An 11,887-nucleotide genomic window follows, 5' to 3' on the forward strand; every position below is an offset into this window, starting at 1 on the left:
AATGTCACAATCAAACTAACAGAACAATAAACACAGATGTTCACTGGAAGGTTTATAATTTGTGATGAAAATGAATCGTTAAAATGCACAATATGCATGCATTAAACCCCATGATCATTTTCAAGTGTCAGTAATATTGTGACATTTAAAGTTGTGAGGCGCAGCTCACTTTTCATCGCAAAATCAAATGAATCAATAAGAGAGATGTTTGATATTATCATGCAATTTGCAAGAACATGAAGCCAGTTTTTGCAGGACCATTTATATTATAGTGTTGTGACATTATTTACAACACAGTTAAGCACATTTCCCCTCCAAATTCGTATTATCATAATGCAAAAAGATTATTTAAAGTGTAAAGTATCCATATATAATTGTAGTATTTGTTGTACTCACTTTAATGTACGCTAATTTATATTTTTGGGCATAATCCGGGCATTTTCATAGGGGAAACACGAACACCTTTCTGTCAAGAGAAGCTCATGAGCGAGTTTTGTCATGTGAACGCGCAAAATCGTATTATCTTTATGCAAAACACCAATGAGAGATTATTCAAAGTGTAAAGTATCCATACATCATGGTAGTATTTTTTCTACTGACATTAATGTATGCTAATTTACATTTTTTTAAAAGTTGATGCACTGGAGGAAAAATATGTTTTTAAAAACGTTTGACTTAAACATTCCATGTTTAATTCAGTGTTTCTTTGTAATTATTTGTGAAATTTACTAGCAATTTCTGAGTGAAAACTGTAAATCCTGTACTCTAAAAATAAAAAATGCTGGGTTGTTTCAACCCAAATTTGTGTAAAAAAATGGACAAACCCAACCATTGGGTTATATTTTTTAAATATAACCCAACCCAATGGTTTGGTTGGGTTGGGTTGGTCCATATTTGAAACATCCCAGCATTTTTTAGAGTGAATTTCTCTCAGTAGCCTATGGGAATTAAAAAAAAAAACATTCAGAAGCAATTGATTTGGGGTGAAAATCAACCTGTTTTTTTGTTTGTTTTTGTTTTTCATGAGATGCATTCACCACTCTAAAAATTCTGGGTTAAAAATAAGCCAAGTTGGGTTGAAAATGGACAAACCCAGCAATTGGGTTGTTTTAATCCAGCGGTTGGGTTAAATGTTTGACTCAATCTGCTGGGTAGTTCTATATAACCCAACTACTGATTAAAAATGACTATATTGCTTGCTTAAAATCAACCCAAAATATGTTGGAAATTAACATTTATTAATATGTTTAATATCTGAACAATTATTAATAAGTTTAATGAATAATAATTAAACAATAAACATTTATTAAATTCCTGTTCACCTTCTGATTATTATTGTTGCATGTAGTAATTACATCAGATTTTTAATTTCCAACCTATTTTGGGTTCGTTTTAAGCTAGAAATACAGCAATTTTTAATCAAAAGTTGAGTTAAATAAAACTACCCAGCAGGTTGGGTCAAACACGCTGGGTTAAAATAACCCAATCTCTGAGTTTGTCCATTTTCAACCCAACTTGGGTTGTTTTTAACCCGCCATATTTTTTAGAGTGACATTTTTCCATTTGCAAATATACACATACCACAATATAATCTCACATTTTCCCTATTTTTGGTGAAAGCAAAATCTTTAACCTGCAACATGTAACCCTGATGTTCTGAATGGCACACATTCAAACGTCCCGCTCAGAGTCGAGCTGCGTAGTTGATGCACAGCGTGTGATCGCGAACGTCCCCCCAGCCTCCGTTTTTCATGTGAGGTTGATGCTCCACCGGCCCGTGGTCCGTCACTGTCAGTATGGAAGGGAAAAGCGCAGACTGTGCCTCTTTGAGTGCGGCATCCACCCTTTCCTGAGCCATCTCCGGCCGGCAATCCTCCTTCTGATGCAGGCCGCAGTCGCCCGTGTGAAGAACCCGGCTTCCACGAGCCACCAGAACCTTGAGGGCTTTCGAGACGCACGTACCGGACAAGTTCTGGAGGGTCCAGTCCCAGTTATAATCATCATAGGTGCAGAACGCGTTGTTGCATCCCATCAGTTTGTAGTAGAGCTCTCTGGAGATTCCCATTCCGATGTTATGCTTGGTGGACAGCCATCCTGCCGTCTCTGTTTTGCCAGAAAGCTCGTGAAATCCTGATAAACCATTGTGGTTGCCCAGTGCGAGGACGTCGCAGTCCCCACAGCTGATTTTCTTTACCTCGATCATTGACTTTAAGTATTTGTGGAAATCTGGGAGAAGGTAGTTGTCTTCCTCGATGAACACGATGTATCCGTTGTATCCGCGAAGAACCTGCACTCGCTCAAACACAAAATGCAGCTTCCACCACCAATGGTGTTTGGTTTGAGTGATGGACGCTTCCCTGTAGTGTCCGTACGAATCCGGGTGTTCTGCGTTCAAACATCCCTTTTTAATGGCGTCCTCCTTTGAAATGTCTCTCGGACAATCTCTCGGATCTTGTCCTGGGAATTCGTTTGGATACAGCTGGATGCTGTAGGGGAAGTAGATCTGGAGGACCCTACAGAAGGTGATTCCCTTGACCATGTTGGAAATTTCCTCTGAGAAGTAGTCATGGCTGAATATCAAGAGTGTGTTTTGTACTCCATCGACTTTTTCCAGGGACTGTATGAGCATTTTGAGGTACGCCGGTCGATTGTGGACTTGCACGACGACCACCGCCTCCGGCTCCAATGGAAATTTGTCTCCGTTCTGAATGATCTGCCTGTAGTTGCTGTCATAGATGGACTTTCTCATATTCTGGATGGTGCCAAACTCAAATTTACCCATTACAGCAGTCTGTGTGCTGTCTTTCTCAGTCATATCCACGTTTGCATCATCTTTAGTCCGTCTTATGGAATAAAACAACATTATAAACACAACTAAAATGACGAGGAACACAATAAAGTTCTTCTTCAACAACCGGAATCTCATTTTCAATGTCAAAGCACCATGGAAACCTCATGTACTGCTGTTACACGTCTGTTGTGGGCATAATCCGGGCATTTTCACAGGTGAAACACGAACATCGTTCTGTCAAGAGAAGTTCATGAGTGAGTTTTGTCTTGTGAACGCGCTAAATAAGTGCGCGATTGATCAAGCGAAGTGCGCGATGATGATCATTTGTTGTAAATGTCGTTATTTGTAAAGCGAGAGCTACTCACCCAGATAAAGTGTCATGTGCAACAAAGTTGGAAACAGGAAGAGAAAGTGATCTGAGAATGAGGAGGTCTCTCTAGCGCTGACGTGTGCTTACAGTCAACAGGAACACGAGATCGCTCCTCCTCACTCCCTCACAAGACTCTGTCATGAAACACATCACACACTTAAGATATGTTTTATACTATCTGTCAATAGATCTGCTAATATAGCCTATTATGCATTCATTAAAGGATATATTCATTGTTATATACTTTTTATGTTTTACATTTATTGATCTTTCATTTATACATTGTGTGTGTGTGATATTTTTTGTCACATTTAGATATATATAATATTTAATGGTCATTGGTGTAATTGTATATATGTATATCAATGATTTTTGTTAATATAGCTTATTATGCATTCATTAAAGGATATATTAATTGTTATACTATTTTTTATATATATATATATATATATATATATATATATATATATATATATATATATATATATATATATAAAACAAAATGCATACTTGTTATTTTTTATTTACATTTATTCATCTTTCATTTATATATTATTACTTGCATCATTAGTATTTTATATAAACAAATAAATAAATTGTGTATGTATATATGTATATATATATATATATATATATATATATATATGTATATATATATATATATATATAGATATGTGTGTGTGTGTGTGTGTAAAATATTTATATATATTAAATATAATATTTAATGGTCATTGGTGGTCATATATATAGAGATTCATTTTTAATATATCAATAATATCTGTTGATATAGCCTATCAGGCATTCATTAAAGGATATATTAATTGTTATACTATTATTTACAATTTTTTTTAAATATTATTATTAATATATATATATATATATATAATAAAATGCATACTTATTCATTTATATATTACTTGCATCATTAGTATTATATATAGGCTATATATAATATAATTATATTATGTATTATATATATATATATATATTTGTTCATGTGTGATTAGAATTTTTTAGTCACATTTAGATATTAATATTTAATTGTCATTGGTATAACTGTTGGTCATAATATATAGAGAAATGTGTGTTTACAGTTAAAGACAATTAAATGAATATATACAAATAAAAATATTTTTTAAAAGGACGTCTTAATCTTAATTTTCATATCAAAGTAGTTTCCCCCTTTGCATTTTTCATATAAAATGTATAATTAAAAATAAGTCACATAGAAAACACACAGAAACAGCCTTTCAAACACCAATGCCTGGATAAATTTAAATAAGTGAATGTGTGTGTGTGTGTGTGTGTGTGTGTGTGTGTGTGTGTGTGTGTGTGTGTGTGTGGATAGGACTCTATCAGATGTTCTGCAACCTTTACATGACAAAAGATAAAAACACAAAGCACCTTTTGTGTCCAGACATACAGAAACCAGGTGTTTTGCAGTCACGAAAGACTCGTGTTAAAGTTGTGAAACCAGCCTTGCAGCTCTTTTGATTATTCAAATCACCTCTAGATGGCAAAAGAAGAGCATCATATTATATGTTAAACCCACTGCTTACATCATTTCTCTTTCAGAAAAACCAGAACTCATGTAACCCAATAGCTTTGCTTGACATAAATGACTGTATCAGTGTGATTTAATCATGTTGTCACTGAGCAGGGAACCAACAGCCAATCAGGTGTTGAGTTTCAAAAAATAACACTCATAGTGATAACAGATAATACTGAATGCATTTGAATGATGGAGGACCAAGATGTGCAATTATACTTAACGTATAGATTAAGTGTGTAATTTTCCTGCAACTAACTAATTGAAATCTGTTTAAATTAAAAATATTAAAAATATCGACTGACTCCCCCTATTGGCAAAGTACTCATAATGCACAGAACTGTCATGCTTCAGATGAATAAATTCAATTGACAATTCAGTGTATATACAGTAACAGAGTGTTTTGGACAAGAATAATCAAATATAAAATACTTTGCATAAGGATGACTTAATATTTGCAATGATCCGGTCAAAGTTATGTAGGCCAATAACTAACAGGATAATTCATATGAAGTGGTTTCGCCCATTAAACCAACAAACTGAGGTCTAGCTGAGGTTTATTTAATTATCGGGTGGAACTGCAGTTCTTAAAAACATTCACTAATTAAACTTAATTACACAGAGTTCCCAGGATGTTCATGGCCTTAAAACAAAGGTCATACTGTTATGGTGCAACAGGCCTCAGTTTAATTTGATTGCAAGGCTTTAGCACCGTCTCTGGACATGTGATGGAGCGGTCAGAGACAGGCACAAGCTTTTTCCAACAGTCAAAGAAAAAGCTTCCTTTAGCCTTGAGATTTTATTAAAAAGACTTTTTACTTCATCGAAATGGTACAAAACTTGGAAAGGTTTTGCCATTTGCAATGTGAACACACACACAAATCATGGACATGCTTCAAAAAGGTTAAATGGTTATAAAAAAAAATAAATAGTCACACTGTTCGCGGTCAAAAATGAACGCATTGGAAATTAATGGGAAACTAATTTCACCTAGAGGAATCGTTCGGTACTGCGCCCAAACTAAATCTTACTAAAAGCTAATTTTTTGAGATATCAACTTCAAATTTGGAACACAATTTTTATTTATGGCTTTATTTATGGCAAAAAGTATTTTTGTGCATTTTTCATAACAAGAAATGTAAAATTCTATAGCCTAACTTTTTATAAGTTCACCTTTTAAAACTTTTTTTACTTCAGCAATAATCTGCTGAGTGTTGTCTTTAAAAAGAGTTCAAACTTTCAAGATTTATGACAGTTTAAGTTGCTCAAAAAGTGAATAAATGGATTATAACTACTGCATAAATATAACTTAGTTCCCTAAAATCCCATTTTTTGACCGACATGCGGAGAGCACCAGAGGGTTAAGGGAACTTTGTTTCACATATATCTGATCTTTTGCAATGACTTCTTTTAAATAGTGTACAAAGGGTCAGAATGACATTAAACCATTTCGGACTTCTACAAAAGAGGAAATTTTGTGACTTTCTGTAATAAAACAGTTTGTACTTGCATGCTTTCTGAGGAAACCCAATGCAGAACTAATTGATTGTAAAGCATCGACACACATCAGCTTGTTGTGCAATAAAACCACATACACATTTCATTTTGTGAATATTCTGCATCTGCTGCTAAAACTCACTCTTAGTAAAAAGGTTCAGTGAACTCCAGGGTTCTTGACTCAATTTTAAAGAATCCTTAATGTCAAAAATGTTCTATATATGAAGAAATGATTGCATAATACTGTTTAATGTTTTGTTTTGATATTTTTTTCTATTGATAAAGTGTTTACAAGCTGATTCATAACATTTAATTAAAATTAAAAAATTAATTAGGCCTGATTATAGACTCTAAAAAACATTGGGTCAAAAACAACCCAAAGGCTGGGTAAATATAGGAACACGCGATGGCCTAATTTTACCCTGCAAATTGAGTTGATTCATTTTTACTATAATAGTTTTTTTTTTCTCTTTTTTTAACTTCATACATGAATGAATGTTTACGGATTAACTTAAATCCCATCAACTTTTTTTTTAAATACTGGTTTGCATGATTCCTTTCTATAATATTTTCGATTATATTTTACAGTAGGCTATTTTATATTATTATATATTATAATTACTATTTTATATTATTATATATATTTATATTGTTTTCTTAAATACATATATTTAAGCTCATTTAACAAATATTAGAAGTAAAAATTAAACATTTGGAAATCAAGTGTAATTGACTAGTCTCCGTTGTCCTTTTCCACCGTAACGGCGCTGGATCTCGTGCCGGAAATGAGTCGCGTTCGGCGGGGGAACTGATAACTTCAGACCGCCGCCTGAGTTTCACTCGTAGCCGACAAACGCTGTGACTGACTCCATAACCTGTCCATAAATAATCAGTGTAAAAGTCTGAGAACATATTTTAACATACATATTTTAACATAACTATTCTGTATATTTTGGAATAAAATCATAAAATGTTATGCAAGCATCAGGCATTTCCATTACGTGCAAAAACAGACACGACACTTCGCGCCCCTGTGTGTTGCTTTGCATACAATTAAACGATATACAGAACAATTTTTAGATAAAATAAAATGTACACAAACCTGTATTTTACCAAAGACATGCACCATTTTGACGGAGCCTGAAGAGGTCGCAAATAATTAACTCAACCCCTGGGTTGTTGCGTCTGACCCAGGGTCTGGTTAACACAAAAACTACCCAAACACTGAAAAGTAACCCCCAAAAATGACCCAAAAGGCTTGGATAGAGATTTTTTAGAGTGTATGAACCACTGAAAGGTTCTAAATATGAACCCTTTCTTCTAAGATGTGTTGGTAAGTGATGAAAAGAACAGTTGGGTTTTATTGGATCATTGACATTTATTTAATCACTGATTTGAGTGCTGAAATCAACACCTATAAACTTTGAAAAGATGGATTGATTCTGGTTGGAATTGAAGCCTAATATCCAAATTCATGTTCTGCCAAAGACTGTTTTATTGCCGCAGTCCACACACAGCACGTTTAACTCTCAAACAAGCTCATTTGTTTTTCTCAAACTTGCACAACTGGCGTTATCTTATCTCATTAGAGCTCACCTGTTTTTTTTTTTTCTCTTTCAGACTGTCTAGTCCATACATTAGTCTATATTTTCATAACGATTAACATTCTGTTTACAGCAATGTGAAACAATGGTGCAGATAGCTCCAAAACTGATAATAGATTTTATTGTTTCCTCCAGATAGAAACAGATTGTCTTTCCAAAACAGGTCTTTGGAGGGGATGTGATCTCTGCTCGCCAGGGTTCAGTCTTCTAATTTATGCTCAGATCTGATTTTTCACATAGTCTTGTGGCCAATGTGAGATTCGAGTGTGAATTGGTTGTAGTCCATGGACCGTATTCACAAAACATTTTATCGTCCCACTGAGAGTTATCCTAAATTTGCAGTAAAAGTTCTTAGTCAAGAGTTTCCTCTTAAAAACTATTCACAAAGCTGCTGAGATAAACTTTTACTTATAAACAGAAGTCTTAAAGAATTAGTTCTCTTGCAAATCAAATTTCCTGATAATTTACTGACCTCCATGTCATCCAAGATGTCTATCTTTCTTCAGTCGAAAATAAATGAAAGTTTTTGATGAAAACATTCCAGGATTTTTCACCCTTTGGGTGGTTGACATGTAAGCCTGAAAAACATTTTTTTTTTTTTTACTTCAAATATTAGTCCAAAAAAAATATTGAGTTGTGTTGTACTGACTCTTGAATTTCCAGATTTTGTATTGGAAATTGGATTTATTCATTGCATTTGTGCCTAAAATTGTTATATGATGTGACATAAAAGATATTCTATATAAAATGAAAATGAGATACACTCTCCCTTAAGTAACTAACTTCACCATAAATCTTTATCATTAATATCTTTTTTTTGGTGCAGATCCATTAGATTTTGTATTATTTTTCTAAATCATCATGCAAAGTAAGACATCTCTGTTCAGCCTTTCCAGATATTTTAGATTAATTCTGACAAATTAATTCTATAAATCTAACAAAATGCTTGTAACTATTTCTCTTATGATTTTTAACTTAAAAAGTCTTTTTATTGTCAGAATTCAGAGTGTCACACCAAGTCACACTATATGATGTGTCAATGCAAAAAAGTGTATTTTATATGTATTCAACATTCAATGAATTCAATTAACATTAATAGGACTGAAAATCATCAAACATACTAACAACATTTTAAAACTGTATTTATGAAACTCAGAAATATGAGTAAATCAAACACCATCTCATGTCAAGAAACATTTAAAAAAAAGAGGACAGTGTGTTGTAACAACAATTATAATTGTTAAACAATAAAAAATACTATCAATTTACAATTAATCGAAGGTTTTAGATTGAAAATGTATAGACAGAGTATTAGTAATAAAGGATACTAACAGAATAATAACGGATAATAACAGATTGACATCGGATCTTTAAACATGGAAGATGAAAAGCCGAAAACATTTCAGACCATATTATACTTGAGCCAGTCAATCTGAGATGCTTCATGAGATGGAGGGGTCATAATAGCATTCACTTCTTGTTTTTTGTTCTTTTTCTGTATTTCTTTCATGCATCCGTTCAGATCTCTCTCTTGTCTTGAAGGAGGAAGGGAATGCACACTGAATGCCCCGAGTTTTCCTCTTTGTTTCTTCTCTTTATACCTGTTAATGAAAAATATATAACGATTAAGATTTTTTTTAACCGTTAATTTCAGGTTCACCATCTTAATAATCGTATCCTGTGTTGAAGTTACACTATATGCAGGTTGTGGCCTAGACTTTTATTTTTCCCTATAGTAGGTGTCTGTTCTGTGTGAACTGGCATGATCTCTTTACTTTTCCTCCTTTCCCTCAGGACCTCCTCTTTCCTTGCATAGTCAGCATTGAGTATTTTTCTGTCATCTCTTTACTTTACATTTCCGCCTGAGACAAAAAATTGCATCTTTTAATATGCAAAGTATGGCAGACATGGTGAAACATGGTTAAATTAAGTTTAAACCTGAAAAGCAATACATTAAAGGGTTAGTTCACCCAAAAATGAAAATTCTGCACTGTAAAAAATGGCCGTGATTTTAACAGTAAAAGACTGTAAAAATGCTGCGGTGAAAAACTGTCAATTGGTTTAGAGAAAGTTTCCGTACTATATACGTAATAACTGTAATTGATCTAACGGTACATTTAATGTAATTTTACAGTAAAATACCATTACATTCACAGTTTTTGGAAGTGAAAAATAATAAAATTTAAATTCCCACAATTCCCTGCGTGACACTTCACATTTGATATATTTTCGTTGAAATAACTCTGTTTCTAGTTTTTCTCATTTTTTTCTAATCAGTTATGTACATTAAGGTTTTATGTTACATCTAATGTTGTTAAATTAATGTTTATTGCATTTTTAAAATTTCTTGCATGTTACCATGATGGTGTTTAGTGTGTGTGTGAATGACACTGTGTGAACCTTCTATATATTAGTTTTGTCCTTCTCAGCTTGTGGAAAATCTGCTTGTGATGAACTTTGATTCATCATGTGACTCTTATCACCACTGTGTTTGGTGACTGTCAGTGTATTATAAAGGTACAAAACAGATATTAGTACTTCATTAGGTTGGTAAATTAACATTATATCAGTTAATGAAATACGTTATTTTACCTTAAATTTAACAGATTTTTTTTTACTTTGCTACTGTATTTTTTACGGTAAAGTTCTGGCAACCCCATCTGCCGTTTTTTTACCGTAAATTTTACTGGGATTTTTTTTACAGTGTGTCATTAATTACTCCCTCATGTTGTCATCTTCAGAACACAAATTAAGATATTTTTGATGAAATCTGATGGCTCAGTGCATTGCCAGCAAAATTATTAACACTGTCCGATGCCCAGAAAGACAGTAAAACAGTTCATGTGACTACAGTGGTTCAACCTTAATGTTATGAAGTGACGAGAATACTTTTTGTGCGCCAAAAAACGACTTTTCAACAATATCTAGTGATGGGCGAAAGCTTCTGAGATTTACAAATCTTTTGTGTTGAAACAGTGATTCGGATCGCGTATCAAACTGCTAAACTGCTGAAATCATGCGACTTTGGTACTCTGAACCATTGATTCGATTCGTGAAGTATTCTCATCGCTTCATAACATTAAGGTTGAACCACTGTAGTCACATGAACTGTTTTAAATATGTTTTTAGTACCTTTCTGGATCTTGAGAGGTTCAGTGACATTGCTGGCAATAAAGGCATCACTGAGCCATCAGATTTTATCAAAAATACCTTAATTTGCATTACGAAGATTAATTAAGGTCTTACAGGTGTGGAACGAAATAAGGGTGAGTAATAAATGATATCATTTACATTTTTGGGTGAACTAACCCTTTAATAGTATGGGTAATTTAATGTTCACCATTAAATTCTTTTGATTATTTATTTATCATAAAAAAAGGTGTATGTAATATTGCGTGACAAATGTATCATATGGTGTGACTTGGAAAAACAGTCACACCATATGACGTTTTGTTCAGTTAAGATAATCTCTTGGTTAACTAAAATCAGCTACTTAGCATGTAAACAGCCACATGGCAGCAATGATTTTTAAGAATTAATAAGCAAAACTAAATTTTTTTTTCATTTTTATGTAAATAATATCACACCATAAGACACAAAACATTGAATACTAATGAGCAAATCAGATACAGAGCTTTTTAATTAAACATCAAAAAGTCAGAACTCACCTCATGACCTTCCAAACCACTCCAGAGATGACACTGTAGGCGTTTCTCAATGTCAAGGATACTTCGTTGGCAGGCCACTTCCTTCAGAGGCTAGGCGAGGCTCCTCTTTAGCATTCGGAGAACATGTAAATGGAACAGACTAGCAAGTGCACGTCATTACCCCCAGGTAAACAGCTGCTTGTTTTCTACACGGAGACGTATGAATGCCTCCGTTTGTTCCTTGGTCCCTGTTTAAGACGAGAAAGCTATGAATAACGCTGTGAATGGTATAAATGGTATAATATTAATGTTAAATCACTTTGGACAACTTAACTAGTTATTTATAAAAGAAATCAAGCTAACAATTGTTAAATGACGGTCCGGTTCAGTTAGCCATCAATAACGTAATTTGTATTTGTATAATTTATA

The 11,887-nt window shown here is 33.5% G+C and overlaps 1 protein-coding gene across 1 annotated transcript in view; it reads right to left on the reverse strand.

Annotated features, from left to right (window-relative positions):
* si:ch73-91k6.2 (alpha-1,6-mannosyl-glycoprotein 2-beta-N-acetylglucosaminyltransferase) overlaps window positions 1–3,238 on the reverse strand; it is a 5,193-nt gene extending 1,955 nt beyond the window's left edge. Inside the window, exons 1-2 of the mRNA XM_067384474.1 lie at window positions 3,157–3,238; window positions 1–3,025 (exon numbers count right to left, since the gene is read on the reverse strand). The exon at window positions 1–3,025 is cut by the window's left edge and continues 1,955 nt beyond it. Of these exons, the coding sequence (XP_067240575.1) occupies window positions 1,685–2,926 (1,242 nt within the window). The 5' untranslated portion in view covers window positions 2,927–3,025; window positions 3,157–3,238 and the 3' untranslated portion in view covers window positions 1–1,684. The remainder of the gene's footprint in view (window positions 3,026–3,156) is intronic.
* Window positions 3,239–11,887: the final 8,649 nt, after the last annotated feature.

The sequence above is a fragment of the Chanodichthys erythropterus genome, chromosome 4 (assembly GCF_024489055.1).
Source record: "Chanodichthys erythropterus isolate Z2021 chromosome 4, ASM2448905v1, whole genome shotgun sequence".
NCBI classification, from domain to species: Eukaryota; Metazoa; Chordata; class Actinopteri; order Cypriniformes; family Xenocyprididae; genus Chanodichthys; species Chanodichthys erythropterus.